General features: G+C 42.6%; 1 protein-coding gene across 2 annotated transcripts in view; it reads right to left on the bottom strand.

Moving 5' to 3' along the window:
• Positions 1-846: 846 nt before the first annotated feature.
• Slc22a2 (solute carrier family 22 member 2) overlaps positions 847-17837 on the bottom strand; it is a 45674-nt gene continuing 28683 nt past the window's right edge. Inside the window, exons 7-12 of one of the 2 annotated variants that reach the window (XM_029470862.2) lie at positions 15546-15760; positions 13317-13425; positions 12790-12902; positions 8185-8284; positions 3963-4078; positions 847-3418 (exon numbers count right to left, since the gene is read on the bottom strand). In XM_029470862.2, the coding sequence (XP_029326722.1) occupies positions 3267-3418; positions 3963-4078; positions 8185-8284; positions 12790-12902; positions 13317-13425; positions 15546-15760 (805 nt within the window). In that variant the 3' untranslated portion in view covers positions 847-3266. Of the gene's footprint in view, positions 3419-3962; positions 4079-4139; positions 4429-8184; positions 8285-12789; positions 12903-13316; positions 13426-15545; positions 15761-17837 lie in introns of those variants that run through there. The other variant, XM_029470863.2, reaches the window with a different exon arrangement.

Genomic DNA, 17837 nt, shown 5'->3' with positions numbered 1-17837 from the left:
ACAGCAGCATGGAAGTGTAAGCCGAATAAACCCTTTCCTCCCCAACTTGCTTCTTGGTCATGATGTTTGTGCAGGAATAGAAACCCTGACTAAGACAAATAGTCACATGTGTATAATTTATTTATTTATTAAATCAGAAATAAGAGCACTTATCTGCAGCAATTTATTAAGTATAAGTCCTCAAGAATGAACACTATTATGTGGAATCAGTAGGAACTAAGGACACTAAGAGCAAAAAAAATTTTTACAATTTGACATGCACATTTTCCAAGAATATCAAAATATTATCTTTAACCATAACTGTTTTGAATATATAAAGAACAAGATTATATATCCAATCCATATTATATGTAGGACCTATAGACTGCCTGAGATATAAATCCAGCATAGCATTGCCTTAAGCTGTCTCGTCCAGGCAATCCAGAACAATTCATTAAATGTCCAAAAACAGCCTTCTTAAAAGGACAGCATATTTTTCTTATGAGTTGTATATGCATAAGCAATTGCAAATTTGAGAATTAATAGCATCCGAGGGGTGAACAATCTTAAGCAATTGTGAGTTCTGAGATATAATATTGACTATTAATATACAAATTAAGGTTTGATTGTTCAGCATTTTAAAACACCATCCACAGCACACAACTTAATAAGCTGTGTTGAAACAGCAGGAAACTGAAAAGAATAAACGTGTGATCTAATTCAGATCTACTTATTTCCCATAGAGGGGTTGTTTTTAAACACAGTAACTGGGATACATGTATGCATGAATTTATAGAAGACACAGAAGCATGTATAAAAACAATTTTAACTTATCTTTTATTATTTAAAATGATGGTATGCAATAGGTCAATTATTAATATTCTAAAATAACCAAATTAATTGCTGTTTGGAACAGGGAACAGACACTTAGTCAGGTTCTTAAGACACAATTTTTGTTATAGTTATCCCAAACTATATGAATTTATCTTATAATTCTTTGTTAGCCCTGCAGCAGCCTTAATAGGATGTTAAAACTTTACTTTTAGGCGAAGAAGGATGATTTATGACAATGTTTTCTCTTGCCAAGGAATTGCTGTGGGCACATAAATAAAATAAGCAGGTAATACTTAATTACCATTGATTAATTGATAACAATTGATCATAGAAGTTTCTTTTGCCTTCTGTAAAGCCTCTTTGTTTCAAAGCCTCTTTGTTTCTCACCAGTAATCTTGAATCTCACTAGATAGCACCTAACAGAGGTTTAAGTTGCTTTAAGGCCTCAAGGTGAGGTCTCAGCCAATTAACATCTCCTGGAAGCTTTTAAAAATAAAATTTTTGAAGCGAATCAATTTTTCCTTCTTGGATTTTCTGTACCACGATTCCCGAAGTATTAAAAAGATATTGCCTCTGAATCTTTTCTGGAGCAACAGCTACTTTCCAGAATTAAAAAGCTCATTGTGTGAGAGCAAGGATTTAAAGTAAACTTCCCTTAAAAATCATTAGCTAATAAAACACTTTTCACTTAGGAAACAATATACACTGAAAGAATCAAACTCTTAGCTTCTTGTATTGAAGGAGAGACCATAAGAATTTTTCTACAAGAGGTAAAGCTATTTAAGCCACACCTAGAGGCAAAATTTTCCAGTGATTACAAGCTCACTAGAAGCAAGCCCATTACAATTTATCCAGATGCAAAAGAAAAAACAAACTTTTAAATCTATAATAACTTTATATAAAGTAGGCAAGTCAAATCGCAAATGTCCTGATAAATTCTACAGCCTGATTGACCTTTTATAAACCTTGAATTAAAACTTTATTAGAACAGCACCTGGCTAGATGTGTAACAATGTTCTTTTAGCTAACAGGAATTTTCCCTGAAGGCAGGGAGGGGGGAGGTTCTCAGAACATCCCTAGTCACAGATTGCGAAACAAAGGAGATTTCGCGCCAACTTCCCTGAGGCTGCTCTGAACTTGCATTAACTCGAACATAAGAAAAATTTTCTAACCCAAGCACTTTTGCCCTCCTGTGATGAGGACAGATTTTGTGACAATTCGACTGTCTGTCTATGCTTCTAATTTTTGTCTTTCTTAAGATTAGTTATAGTTAACCTTCTTTATAACCTTGGTGCTGAGAAAAATTTGCCTGTACTGCAGTTTCTTTCCAGGCAGCAATTATAGCCAAAATCTACTGTCTGAGGGTCTAATTAAAAAAACAAACACATCTATATAACTCTGTCTAGTTTTGTAGCGCTCTCATAAGCAGATTACTCTTGTAATAATCTTAATTAACAATATATGGGTGAGTATAAAATCTTAAATTTGAGATCAAACTGCCAGCTGCAGTTAATGGAACACTGGCAATTTTTAACCATGATTTTTAAGTTTCTTATGCAACGTTAGAATAATATCTACAGCCTTGGGAAAGCAATACCCAATTCCAAAGCAATATATCACTTTAGAACCAATATTAGGAACTTTACTGTCACGTTACATAATTTGGCTGCCAATTTATACCTATGAAAGTACGACAGTGTAAATTTTAATGCTCCATTAAAGAGTCATTGTTTTAAATCTTATCTTTAATTCTACTTTCTAGGATAAGAATCACATTAGATATTGTCTCAACTAGAAGTATTCCTAAGAGGCCTAGTTTTTTCACCTGCTTATGCCATGTGTTTGAAAGACTCCAAACCTGAGTTGTCAATTTAAGGCTAACCTTCTGTTACCAATGTTACAATTATTTAATCCTAACCAATAACTATGAGCTTATACTCTTGTGAAGACACATAGAGCACATTATCAGTAAAAAAAACCAAATGAAGCGGCTACACTTAGACCAATCAGAGAATTTTAATTTTTCTAGCTATAATTATAAAATAAAAAGCACCTTGTGAACAGCTAAACACAATAATCACAAGCACAGAGATTTTTGTAGGAAAAAAGGCCATCAGTTCCTAGCATGGGCTTCTCCAGCCACACTAGACTTCTAACTACAGGTGCAGGGCTCCAAAGGCCAATTGATACTGTTTATTTATTTTTTTCTTTTTCTCTTTCACCAAATTATCCCTAGCTAGTCGGAGAGTACTGCTTTTCTTAAGCCTGTTCTCTCATGTGTAAACTATCTCTAGTCAGGGTATAATTCACTTCTCTAGATTTTCACATAGCTCTAAACACATACACAAAAATACACAAAACAGAGACCAACAGATCCAGACACATGCGACCCTTTCTTGTCCTCCATAAGCAGGCCAAAGAATTAGACGATTTTGGAAGGGTAAGCTTCCGCTTCAGAACTTTGTCTCTCTGACCAACCGATCTCCGGAGACTACCAGGCGTCTCTTGCTCTCCCCGCTTCCCAGGGCATCCCCCAGGGCGGCAGCGGTCTTCCTAGCACATCTGCTGACCACAGACCTCCGGTCCTTATGGCCCCAAAGGACAGCTGCAAATACCAAGCGCACATTTCAGAAAACCCCATCGTCTACAAACACCAGAGAAACCAAACTCAGTCGGATCCAAACTCAGACTGCGCCATGCTTCAGAAACAAGGGACGAAACACAGACAACAAACCAACACAACGAGCACATGTTCATTTCAGAAAACATAAGACAGACACTCAGAACAAAGACACTGGCCAGCACGCACACAAGAGGGGATTCCCCCAATTTTCTCTCTGTCTTTGGGAGAGTTTCAAAATCCACTTTTCTTCTGCCTGATGCAGTTCCCAACTGCAGCCATCTGCCTGTTCCATTGATTTACACCCTTATATTTCTCTCGCCTAAAAAGCAGCTTCTGAAAGTTGCGGCAGACTGCCTGCTGCATTCCTAGATCCTGATATCACTGCTGAACCTAAGTGAATCCAGCGCGCGCGGGTCAGCGCTGTTCCAGCTTAGACCGTACCGCACCCCTAGCAACCTTTTACCCATTGCTTCACCGTGCTCCAGTACAAATTTTCTAATTCTTTCCTATCTGTGGAGCTCCATACCAGCAGTGTTTTTTCCAGCGTCTTCTGCCATTCCCAGGCCCCGTGTTGGTACGCCAAATTGTTGGAGCCAGCCTGTGGCTCTCATGTCCGGATTTGAGCCTGGGAGGCAACCAGAGCTGAAAGAGAAGAGGGAACCTAGGCGGGTCGAGAAATAATGGAAACCTAGACAAGCTAGTCTGTTCAAGGCTCCAACGTTTAATAAAATTCTGCGCTTATAAAGAGGGAAACCCATCCCCTGTCACCCCAAGTTTCTTGATGTTGAGATGCTAAGTTGTCAGCACAGCCTTTTAGCAGAAAGTCGCCAAATTCACAGGTTGCAGTTAACTCTGGAAAATCTTGGAGAACTGTTTCGGCCTCAGGGCAGGTGTCAGGCAGTGTTACATCAAAGGAAACTAGTTGAGTTGGAGAAGCAGCACCGCAGGTGGCCCCGCCTCAGTGGCATACAGTCTGAACCAGCCTGCCTAGGCTGAAGGAGGTTACAGTCAGCAACAGCATTAACTACAGCGACCGCCACAGTAACAGCACCAACAATAGTAACTGCAACACCACCCACAGTAACAACAGCAACAGCAAGAATAACAGGAACAACAGCCACAGTGACAGCAAGAACTGTTTCAGCAGCAGCAACAGTAAGGATAGCAACAGTGACTACAGCAACTACAACAGTAACAGGAACAGAAATAACAACAACAGTAGCAGTAACAGTAACTGCAATAGTAGCAATAACGATAAGCACCAAGAGCATTATTAGCAATGATGACATCAACAGTACTAAAAATAGCCTCAGCAGAAACAGTATTGTTTTCAGCAACTGAAGCAACATCAGTAACTGTTGTTTAGCAGCAGAAACAATAACAACAGCAGTGACAACAGTTACTTGGTTATAACAGTAAGGGAAAGAACAGCACCAATAACAGTAGTATTAACAATAAAAACATCAACTGTGGCAGCAGCAAAATTGATAGCAGTAATGATTGCACTGGCTGCATTAGTAACAGCAACAAAAAACATCAGTACCAGCAGCAATAACAATAACAGCAACAACAGCTGCAGCAATATCAACAGTTGCAGCAACAGCATTATCGCCAACAATAGTAGCAGCAAAAAAAAAGTTGTATTAGCATCAGTAACAACAGAATCTGCAGCACCAATAATAGCAGCAATGATAGAAATATCAAGAGCAATGTCTGCATTTCAACTAGTCATAGTGACACTAGCAGTAGCAGTAACAACAGTAACGGCTACAGCTGCAACAGTAGCAGCAGTAGCAGTAGCAGTAGCAATGGTAACACCAACAGTAGTAGCAATGGCAGCACCAATCACAGCAGCAACAATGACAGCAACAAAAGCAATAGCTGCATTAGCAACAGCAATAACAACATCGTTATCATTAACAGCAGCAGCAACAATAGCATCAGCAACAGCAGGAGCAACAACGCTAGAGTCAGTAACAACAGGAGCAGTAGTAACAATACCAATAGCTGCTGTTGCTGGCTGCAGCAATGATTTAGATCAGTAACAATAGCACTGAGAGCAATAGCTACAGTACCATTAGCAACAAGAGTATCAGCAACAATGGCAGCAGCTTCATCAGCAACAACAGCAACAGTTGCAGTAGCAACTGCAGTGGTGGAATTGTCAGTTACATCAGTGACAGATATAGTGGCATTAATATCAGCAGCACCAATGGGCAGCAATGACAGAATCAACAGCAGCAGCAGCAGTAGCCGTGTTAACTGTAATGTCAATGGCTATGGGAGCACCAAGAAAAATAGCATGAATAGCAGCAACAACAAATAGCACAATGTAAGGAAGACTGAGCAACTGCAAGCTCTACACCAGAAATAGCAAGAACAGCAGCAAGTGTATTGACTGACAGTCTGAATGCCTAGCCCTGCAGGTGGAGATGTCTTTTCCTAGGTATGAGCAGTCCTCTTGTGATAAGCAGAGGCTATGGCCATGGAACCTAGCTGGCCCAATTGGCACCGTGGCTTTGTTGCTTAATGGCTATGTGACAGAGCCGTCTGCCTGTGTCCTTTTCAGCTGTCAATGGGGTTAATGGTAAGACCCATTTCGTGAGCATTTGATGAGAGAATGTATGAAAAAGCTTTGGAAAGTACCAGTTGAGAGTCCTAAAATTGTTTGCTCCTACTGTACGTCATTTACAGAAAAGGAGGCAGGCTTAGGGGGTGAAGGACAATCACCCACACAAGTCAGACAGGCTGTGTTTGTAACTAGGTAGACTGAGAGCCCTTGCTGGCAGGGAAGGGGCTCCTTCTTGGTCCTGTTCTTTACGTCTGGGACACATAACAGGAGTGTGCTCTCAGTACCAACTTTGTGGCCTGCCCTCCGGCTTATGAGCACTCTGCCTATTGCCTCTCTTTGCAGGACCCTTAGCCTAATAGCTAACTCAGCATTCTCTTCACTTTCCCATGAAATCCCAAAGCCTGTGACTATCAAGATAACTCATGTGTGTCTATGCCTGTGTCCCTCAACTTCATGTAGGACTCTCCACCTGCCGCTGGAGCTAGCTGAAGAAAAACCTGGAGGGACTTTGACTGGTACATGCTACAAGTCTGGGGTTTATTCTGCCAGGACATGACAGCTGTAGATACGTGACTATGCTCAGGATGGAGTCTCTGTCCTCCAGAGGAGAGGGCACCGTGCATAGGAAAGTGCCTTCAGATGGGAGTAGCAGCTTTAGTTTAGGCACTTCAAATGCAAATAGTCACGGGAACCAGACAGTAATAGTAGTGGACCAGGCCCAGGACAATAGGAAATGGGGGAATGTGGTCTACCCCAAAAGGTTTGCTCTCCAAAGAGTAGAGCCACCATCTGGTGGCTCCCATAAATTGCCAACAAGAGGAGATGCCTGTTCCAGGTTCCCACATCTAGTTTTATCACAGGATCCTGGGAGCTGTGCTTATGTGCCAATTCTCACTTTAGAAAAGTTCTATGGGAGGGAACACAGGTTATATTTCTATAACCAGAGGTTATAGAAAGAATGGAAATAAAAACCTCATGTAAGGGAGCTACTTGAATATTTCTATACTTTTGTCATTTTATTTTCAATACTATTTTATATTTATATGTCTACATATTTATGTTGTGTTTACCCAAAATGTGAGAATGAATGCTTTTCCATGCTTTGTTTTGCTTTTACTAATAACAATGTATTTTTGAGGACTTTTCTTACCAGTGGATGTAAAGCTGTATCATTCTTTTTAGTGGCTACACAGTGCTTTGGTGTATGGCATACAATAATTTATTCAACTGGACTCCCAACTGAAGGGCATTTAGGTTCTTCTAACCTTTTGTTGCGTTAAAAGACTCTTTAACAGTCAGTTCTGCCCACACATTTCGCTGCCATGAAGGATTCCGTGTGTTATCCACAGCCACATGGGGGCTGCTGGGCCCTGCACATTCTTCCCAAGTGCCATGTGCTCCGGGTAGTTTGATCTCTGACGACACAGAGGGATACCTGTGCTGCGTCAGTTCAGATTTCTGGTTGTGAAGGAGGTGGGGCTCACTTTCATGGACGTGTGTGTGACTGATTCGCTTTCCTTTCTGTGTGTCTGTCAGGGGTCCCAGCCCCTTCCCTTTTGGAGGGAAGATGTTCTCATGTTTTTTTGTTTGGTTTTGTTTTCTCAAGACAGGGTTCCTCCGTGTAGCCCTTGCTGTCCTGAAACTCATTCTGTAGACCAGGCTGGCCACAAACTCACAGAGACCCTCCTGCCTCTGCCTCCGAAGTATTTGGATTTAAGCTGCACACTACCATTGCCCAGCTCCCTTGGTTTTGTTAGAGCTTTCCACATACATTCAGAGAGCCAGCCCTTTGTATAGTACTAAACACTTTATCCAGGGTTACCAGTGATGACAGTGTTTCAATTCAACTCTGTATTTCCATGGTGAATGCATACAGATTAATCCCTCTCCCATAGGCCCTGGACCGTTTGTTGTTGTTGTTGTGTTTGTTGTTGTTTTTGTTTTTTTGTCACATTTAGACTGACCTTGCCCATTATGAAGCTGTGAATTACAACCAATCCTCCTATGGCATTTCCACTGATTTCTTGTCTCTGTTTGATGTCTAATGCTTTGATGTAGTTTGCTTTGATCTCTTGATATGAGATGTGGAATTCAGCCTAATCCTTCTTCCAAGTCGGATTCAGAAGTGTCTCTAAATGTCTGTGGAGGAGTTCAATTGGGGAGCCCAGGTTCTTACCTCTGCATATTCTCAGCATCCTCGATGGTCTCAGGCAGAGCCTTCCCTTTGGTCTCAGGTAGCAATAGCACAAGTCCCCCAGCAACAAGGCCAAACACAGCTGAGACACAGATGAGAATCACATCAAGAGCTGAAAGGCAGTCTCTAAAATTAGGATCCCCTTGTTTCCCTCTCTCTTTTGGGGGGTATGTTTTCCCATTCTTATTTATAGACTCCCTTGCCACCTTTCAACACCCTATTTTCCACCATAAATAATACACCCAATGCCAAACACCATTGGGTTACAAATCCTTTTAGGGAAATGAAATACTTAACATTTTGAGTCAAGGTTATTCTAGGCTATGGGACATTGCCACAGAGTTAAGAAATTTCAGAGTTAGAAAATAACTATGAAAAAAAAAAAACCCTAGCCATATGCAGAAGAACATAACTCTGCCAATATAAAGCATTCAGCACTGAGAACAAGTCAGAGACACGGGCCATTGCTAGCCACCAAGAGTAACTGCGTGAGGGCTGGCAAGATGGCTCAAGAAGCTTTCTGCTAAGCTTGAGTTCAATCCCCAGGTCCCACCCACATGGTAGGAGAGAACAAACTCCTCATCCATGCAAACATGCACACACACACACACACACACACACACACACACACACACATACACACACACACACACACACACAAACCATGAATGAATATAGTCAAGTCCTTTTCATAAAAGAACAGCACATTGTTCTTTATGCATGTATAATACTATCACAAAGCATAATGAAGCCATTTAGTTCAAGCCTAGATATTCAGAGCCCTGAGAATGGTGGTACTCACCTGTCACCCTACCATTTGGAAGAGTAAGGTGGGAGAACTGTGAATTCAAGGTCAATATGACCTATGTAATGAGGCATTGTCTCTGTGCTGTTTAATTAAAGTAATTAAACGTTTTATTTTACGTGTGTGGGTGTTTTGCCTGCATGTATGTTGGCACAGTGCGGCTGAGTCCAGAAGAGGGCATGGGATCCTCCAGTCAGTTATCAGTTGCTATGCGGCTGCTGGGAACCAAATCTAGGTCCTCTGCAAGAGCATCCAGTGCCCCTAACCACTGAAGAATCACTCAGCCCCTTGGTTAGCTTTTATTGTAAACTTGGTACAACCTAGAGTCACTCGGGAGGCAGGAACCTCATTTGAGTAATTGCCCAGATCAGACTGGCCTGTGGCCACCTCTGTGAGAGATTTTCTCCATTGATGATTGATATAGGAGGGCCTAGCCTGCTGTGGGTGGTGCCATTCCTAAGCAAGTGGGCCTGGGCTAAGGTAGCAGAGGAAGCCAGAGAGTGATCCAGGAAGCAGGGTTCCTCTATGGTTCCTGGCTCTAAGTTCCTGCCTTGAGATCCTCAGTGGTGGAATGTGACCTGGAAGTGTAAGCTAAATAAATCCTAAGCTGCTTTTGGCCAGAGGGTTTATTTTTTATTTTATTTTATTTTATTTTATTTTATTTTATTTTATTTTATTTTAGTTTATTAAATACGAGTAACAGAAAGGAAGCTAGAACACTTTTAACCTCCTCTCTACCCACCAAGGTGTATATTAGTGGTAGAGAGTTTGCTTAGCACATACAAGCATACAAGGCCCTAGGTTCAATCCTCAGTTTGGAAAAGCAATGCAGGCCAAACTCAGTGGTTGACCACTGGACTGCAGATGGCCACACAGCTTTCTTTGTTTTTTTGTTTTAGTCTCTAGTTGTAATTTTTAATAATAACCACACTAATATTTTTGGCTTTTAGATTTAAATTGGAGATATATAACTTTAAGAGGTGTGCTTTGATTTTCCCCCAGCCACCCCATAACAGAGTATAGCAAATGGGGTGCTAGTTCTTCATTGGTTTGGGGTTTCACAGTAACTGTGTGCTGGACTCCAGTTCTCGTTAGAAAACAGCAGAAATTAACCCACAGGGCAAAGCGCTCAAGCACAAGCCCAGTGCTGAGAGTCTGACTCTGCTTCCTGGCTGGTCTGAGGACCTGGCAAGGTCCTGAGAGGACTTTGACTTTCTGTCTTTTGTCAAGTGACAAAATCTACCTCATAGGCTTGTTCTGACTGGTGTGAACAAATGCTTGCCAAGTCCTTAGGATAAGGCCAGATCCATGGTATGAACTATGGTCATGGGTGAACATAATTAACTTCTCTAGATTCCTCAAACCTCTTAGGATGATCTATCCTGTAATGAGCAACAAACGCAAGCAAGACTCAGCTACTTCATCTGACTCAAGAGTCTTTTCCTTTAGAGGATTTCACTACATAGCTGTGATGGTTAGCATTCATTGCCATCTTGATATAGCCTAGAATCAGGGAAGAGACTCTCAGTGAGTCTCTGAGACTCTTGCCTACATTGAGTTGGCCTATGGGTGAGGTCTCTATGAGGGAATGTCTTAACTTAGTTGATGTGGGAAGACCCTGCCCGCTGTTAGTGGCACCATTCCTAGGCAAGGCAGTTGTATAAGGGCTGAAAAATTCTGTAGCATAGGCAAGCAAGCGAGCATGGACACACTGATCTCTGCTGACTGTGGGTGATGGTACTTGCTGCTTGAAGTTACAACCCCCACACAATGTGGATTGTGACCTGGAATTGTGAGTTATGCCAAACACTTTTCTTCCCTATGTTGCCCTTTTGTCAGGGTATTTTGTCACAGCAATGGACATGAAACTAGGCCAGCAGCCCAGATCCTCCTATACTTGCTTCTCCAAGTGCTGAGATCACAGGAATGCCCTAACACACCTCTCTACCTCTGAGTCTGAAGACAGTGAAGTCCAGCGAATAGTAGGTCACATGATTAGCTTTTTATATATGCAAGAATCAGCTCTGCTAACCAGGATAGCATTGCCCACTTTCCATGTGATTGTGATCTGTTTTGTCCTGCTGCCATGGATCGCACTGGGGCTGTGCTGAGCAAATGCTATGTCACTGAGCCACACCCAGCCTGCCAGGGAGCTCTTGGCCAGTGTTTTTATATTTCTTAGATGAAATAGCGAGCGAGCGAGCGAGCGAGCGAGCGAGAGAGAGAGAGAGAGAGAGAGAAATAGAGGGGAAGAAGATGGAGAAGAGGAGGAGGAGGAAGGGAAGAGGAAGAAAAGGAGGAAGAGGAGGAGGAGAGGAGGAGAAAGAAGAGAGGAGGGAGAGAGGGAGGGAGGGAGAGAGGGAGGGAGGGAGGGAGGGATGGAGGGAGGGAGGGAGGGAGGGAGAGAGGGAGGGAGGAATCTTAGTTACCTTCTTGCCATCAGCTTAAAGGTGGGCAGAGGAAGTTGACAAAAAGCCTTACAGAGGTAAACTTGGGACTGTCTTTGAGTTTGCTACAGTCTTTGAAATACAGTCCTTTTTGTTCCCCAGTAGAAAGTGAAATGGGGCAAGGGACCACAGCACTTCATATGGGCCTAGACTTTGCTTAGACCTGCTAAGTAGTGGTGGTTACAGAAACACAGAGCCTCTATTTGATGTCCAGAAATGTCCTGCTGACCCCTCAGCCAGTGCTTGGGAGTTTTGGGGCCTCTTGTCAGTGGGCCTGGTAACTCTGGGTATCTCAGGGTAAAGAGCCAATGTGCTATCAGTGTTGGCCATCTTGTTAATAAGATGGAATGTGGAAAAATTCACTGGGTCTGTTTTGATGGAGAGTCGTAGCAACAGCTTGAAACTTTCCCTGGCAGGCCTTCCAGTGTGGAAAACTTCCCTCTCACAAATCAACAGTGAGGGAAGGGAAGGAATAAACCAAGGTAAGTATAGGGGGTGGTATGTAGTTCCAAGAGAGCAGGAGTGGGTGCATTTGCCAGGGAGTCCAGGAGAATAGTCAGTGTGGTGTGTCCCAGGATAAGGTAGCTCTAACCGAGTCTAAAAGCCTCTCAGGGTGGAACTGAAAGTAGATTGAAGTGGTGTACTGAGGCACTCAAGCTACGCTGAGCAGGTCAATGTGAGCCTGGGTTTGAATCCACAGTTATTCCTGTGGACACATATAGGCAGGCAGTTGCCCCATAGTCTGCAGCAGGGCAGAGGGCAGCGCACAGTGACTGGATGGGGGTGCTCAGGGTCTTCGAGACCTTTCTAGATTTTGTGATCAGTATCTATAAAGGCTGACATACTCTATCCACTCACTAGCAAGGAGGGATGGAGAGGGCTAGAAAGCAGCTGGGTGATCCCTATTAGCTTCTGACTCCCCTGGCTGTAGCAGAAGGGGCCATGCCATGCCTCATCCAGAACTCCATTGGGGGAAAGGATAGAGGCGGGGTGAGTATCAATACATGGGCTCTGTCTTGTTGACACATGTTATTAGTTGTGAACTCCTTACTATTAGGGTTTTGAAATTTTAAACATCTGTCTTTGAAGTGATGAAGTAAGAGTGCTTGGGGAATGGAGGCAGAAGGGTTCTTTCTTTGACAGATCTGAAAGGAATGAATGTCACTAGAGAGGAGGGTGGGGGTGCTTCAGGGAAATGTCTTTTATTCTCATCTTGCCTTCAACTGGTGCTTCTAAGATCTCAGTTCCATAGCCCAGTGTTGGCACTAACTTGAGAGCATTAAAATAATCCCATGTCACTGATCACTAGTAACTAAAGCTATGGTACTTTCTTACCAAATACGACCAGCGGGAACTCCAGCCAGATGTCAGTGAGACGGTAGACCAGGAAAGGTGTGATGATGCCGCCAATGTCACACATAGAGGAGCAGACAAGGACAGCAAGATTCCTAAGTCACAGGAAACCAATTTAACCTTTAACTTCCTGTAGGAGGTACCTACCACTGCACTCCCCAGGCTGTTAAACGTCTGAGAACAGACAACTATTTGATTCTGTTCATATTGATGTGCAGAAATGATGGGTGGGTATAATCTTACCCACGGTCTATTGTTTTGTTTGCTCTATGCCTTCAGACTGGACACAGAGTGATGTTTGTGTTTTGTTCCATCACGTGACTCATGCCATAAACCACTCAGCTGTTCTGGTTGCTCTGCATCATGGTCTTGCTCCTGAGTCCTGTGCTTCATTCAGCCTGTAAGCCTGAGCATGAGTGGCTGGCTACCGCCTTTAACCACCCACCTAACCCTTCACTGTGTCTTGAGAAGTAAGGCTCTCTAGCCCAACCCCACGTGACCCCACTCACCTGATGTATGTGGGGTACAGCTCAGCGTTGACCAGGCAGACCATTTCGTAGGCCATGGTGATGCCCATTCTACCCAAGCACGCCACGGTAATTTTCAGCCACTGTAGATCTGAGGGGAAAACCCAACACTCATGCACTGTGCATATAGTCACTTTTCTTCACACAGGGCTCCAGAGTGGACTTGAAAGGACAAACTTCACATTGCAGAAAGACATGGGGAAGCAAGAATAGTTCTCTACTAATGTGAGATAGATGTAGCAACCTCTGCAGATCTGTATGCTCTAACCATAGATGGAGTTCTAAAGTGTGTGTATGTGCATGCATGCCTCTGCATGCTGGCTAGAGGTTGATGTCATGGGTCTTCCTCCATCAACCTGCCCCTTATATAACCAGGCAGGATCTTTCACTAGAACAGAGGTCACCAATTGAGACAGTCTAGCTAGCCAACTTACTCTAGGGGTCCTGTGTCTTTGCTGGGACTCATGTGGATTCTGAGGATCTGAATTCTGGCCCTCATGCTTGCATGGGAACTGTTTTACATGTGGAGCCATCTCTTCAGGACCAGTGGTCTCGCTTTTAAAACACGCAGGACTGGAGAAATGACTCTCTAGTTAAGAACACTTGCTGCTCTTACAAACTGGGACCCAGGTTTGGTTCCCAGTACCCGTAGCAGACTTCTTATAACTGCCGCAGCAGTCCAGCTCCAGAGGATCAGACATTCCTTTATGCACCCATGTACACACATCCACATACACACATACAAACACACACACACATACATACATACATACATACATACATACATACATACATATGTGATAGAAGTTAGGTGATGGAAAGAAAAACAAACATTATTCTCCTTCCAGTCTAAGGGCTTAGAGCAAACAAAATAACAGACTGTGGGTGAGATTATGCCCATATGTATACATGTATATATGCATATATATTAAAATATGTATGTAAAATACATACAGGCATGAATAGAATATACATATATGAATATATTTCAAAGTATAGCTTAGGGGCTGGAGAGATGGCTCAGTGGTTAAGAGAACTGACTGCTCTTCCAGAGGTCCTGAGTTCAATTCTGGCAACCACATGGTAGCTCACAACCATCTGTAATTGAATCTGATGCCCTCTTCTGGTGTATCTGAAGACAGCTACAGTATATTCATCATGTGTGTATGTGTGTGTATGACAAATAAAGTCTTAAGAAAAAAATCAACCAACCAACCAACCAACCAACCAACCAACCAACCAACCAACCAACAAAACAGACACCACAAAACACAGAATAAAACAAAAATTATCTGAAACCTAAAGTATAGCTTAGGCTCATAGCAAAAATGAAGTACAGACTTCCCACGGCTGCCCCACTGGCATGCATATAACTGCCTCCATTATCAATATTCTTCCCAGAGTAGGCACTCATACCAGCTGATGAATCTGCATTGATAAAGCATGCTTACCCAGAGTCCATTGCTGACCCAAGGAGCTACTCTAAGTAGATCTGGACACATGTACACAGAGGGTTTTCTTGTCCTAAAAGTCTTCTGCCCTTCCCCTTCCACTCCTGAACATTCCCGATCTTTCTATTGTCTCTATAGTTCTATGTCTAAGAGATTTGTAATGTTACACTTCAACTTTTATAATAACACTATGATGCCAGTTTCCAAGGCTGGGATACTTCATAGAAGTCATGTGATGGAAAGAAAAGCAAACATTATTCTCCTTCCAGTCTAAAGGCTTAGAGCAAACAAAACAACAGACTGTGGGTGAGATTATGCCCATATGTATAGGTGTACATATGAATAAATTTTAAATATGTATGTATAATACATACAGACATGAATAAAATATACATATACAAACACATTTTAAAGTATAGCTTAGGGGCTGGAGAGAGGGCTCAGAGGTTAAGAGCACTGACTGCTCTTCCAGAGGTTGTCCCTGAGAGCCAGTAAGCTGTGGGCATATTTGCAAGTGATTGCTCATCTATGATGGCCTCGAACAAAGCTCCACATGGCTAAAAGGATTTGTTTCACTGCCATTTTTCCCTTTTCTCAAACAAACATTTCATAAGGAAAGACACAGGTGGTTGCTGTCAGTATGGGATTTCCCTCATTTACAGTGCAGGATTATACAGAGGTCAAGGGAGTTGCTGGGATGTTCTAGCAAGGCTTTGTGCTGGGCTTGCTCTCCTCAAAGCCACCTGCTCTCTGAACTTACCATCAGGGATAAAAACCGAAGCTAGGCAGGCCGCTCCTGCCACCATATTTGACACAGCCCAGGGATAGCGGCGACCAATCCGGTCTATGGTGAGAATGATGATGAAGGCGGCTGGGAATTCCACCAGGGCAGAGTAGAAGAAATCCAAGTAGATGTTGTCCCCTGCGAGGCCCATGTGCATGATGAGGCCCTGGTAGAGCACAGAGCTCGTGAACCTGAGCAAAGAGGAGAGCCAAAGTCAGGTCAAGTACTGAGCACACATTCCTGCCAGGAGAGCCTTGGGGAAGAGGAAGTGTCGGCGGCAGTGACCTTTGCCCATGACCTTTTGTCTGTCCTTCCATCTGTGGCATTGCTTTTATACCCACTGTTTTATACCCACTGTTTTATACCCACTGTTTTATACCCACTGTTTTATACCCACTGTTTTATACCCACTGTTTTATACCCACTGTTTTATACCCACTGTTTTATACCCACTGTTTTATACCCACTGTTTTATACCCACTGTTTTATACCCACTGTTTTACTGTGGCTGGAGAGACCTGAGAAGCAGAAGCCTGGAAACAGCTGGGGAGCTTCTCAATCATTTTCCCAGTGAGAAGCTGAGAAGTCCTGATGGAGTGACTTAGTGGAATGATAGCCAGTGGCTCCTGGTTGTCAATCAATTCTCTCTTTGTTTTATATATACATATGTATATGTACACACACATATAGATACACACATATACATACACATATATGTATATACACACACATACACACACACATATATGTGTGTATATGTGTATATGTACATATGTGTGTATGTATATATATATGTACATGTATACATATACATTTGTATAAGTGCCACATATATTTATAGTTATTTAATATAATGTTATATATCTATTATGTGTGTGGTATCTGTGTAATTGTTCCTGTGTGTGTAAGGATATATGTGTAGGTCAGACGTTGATGTCCTGCCTTTCCTTCTATTTCTCGCCACCTTGCCTTTTGAGACAGGGTCTCTCACTGAACCTGGAGCACACTGACTGTTTAGACTCTCTGTCCATCAAGCCCCGGGGATCCTTCTGTCTCACCTTCCCAGCACTCAGATCACAGGCACATGCCTTCTAATGCAGCTTTTGACATGGGCTGGCCATTCCAGCTCAGGTCCTCCCGCTTGTGTGGCAAATCCTTTACTGGCAGCCCCTGAGCCTCTTTGTGGTCTTCTGGAGCAGTTTGGATGCAAAGACTTGATTATTTAATTCAAACTCCATGAACCTGAAAACCCAGTGTGTGTAGCCTCCCTTCACTATGATTTCTTCCCTGACCTGTCCCAACTGGCATTCTGACAATGTTTCCAATTTTGTTAACTTAAAATAATGGAAAATCTGAGGCTAACAGGCAAGGGAAAAGAGACCACGGCCAAAGGTCAACACTGCCCTTACTGCGTAGGACCGTGAGAAATGCGTATTTTTGCCAGTGAGGACAGGTCTTTTTCTGTAGCCAGGATGAGGGGCAGTGCTCAGGGAAATAGCCTCTGCCGAATGTCCTCACCCTGACACCCTGAGAAGTCACTCTGAGAGCGCCTGCGCACAGCCAGCCCCGAGAAGCTGCTCCCTGCAGTGTAGTCAGGGCTGTCTAATTCATACATCTCTGGGTGGGGTTTTGTTTGTTTTCCCTTCCAAGTAAAAGGAGGGGGGAAGGCCTTTCTTCACTAGCTTTATATATTTGTGGAAAGCTATATTCAGGATCAAATAATCTATACTCATACTTCTCAATTTGGATTATGTATTAGGACCACTTGGAGAGGTAAAAAATACAACTAACCAAACAAACAACAAACAACAAACAAACAAACAAACAAACAACCCTACTGTTTGCTGGGCCAGAGACCAGAGATCCTTAAATATTCTTACACTTTCAGCTGCTTATCACTGAAGATACTTATATGAGACTCTTAGCATGTAGGCATATAAAATAGGTATATAGATCTGACAGCTACTGATAATCATAAAGAAAAATTATTTTAAAGCAATTCTTTGGTCCATCCATAATCTTACCAATTATTAAGATGAAATCAAATTTATATGTTAATGGTATGGATATGCATGCTTATTTTTAAAAATATTTACTTATTTTTGGTTTTCATGTATCGGTGTTTTACCTGCGTGTAAGTGTATTATGTATTATGTACCAATTGTTCTAAACTGGAGTTACAGACAATGTGGACCACAATGGGGGTGCTGGACTGAACCTAGGTCCTTTTTTAAGAGCCACAAGTACTTTTAACCATTGAGCCATCTT

The sequence above is a fragment of the Mus caroli genome, unplaced genomic scaffold (assembly GCF_978045245.1).
Source record: "Mus caroli unplaced genomic scaffold, Mus_caroli_1 scaffold_18, whole genome shotgun sequence".
In the NCBI taxonomy this organism is placed as follows: Eukaryota; Metazoa; Chordata; class Mammalia; order Rodentia; family Muridae; genus Mus; species Mus caroli.
This window is presented reverse-complemented; position numbering and strand designations above follow the sequence as displayed.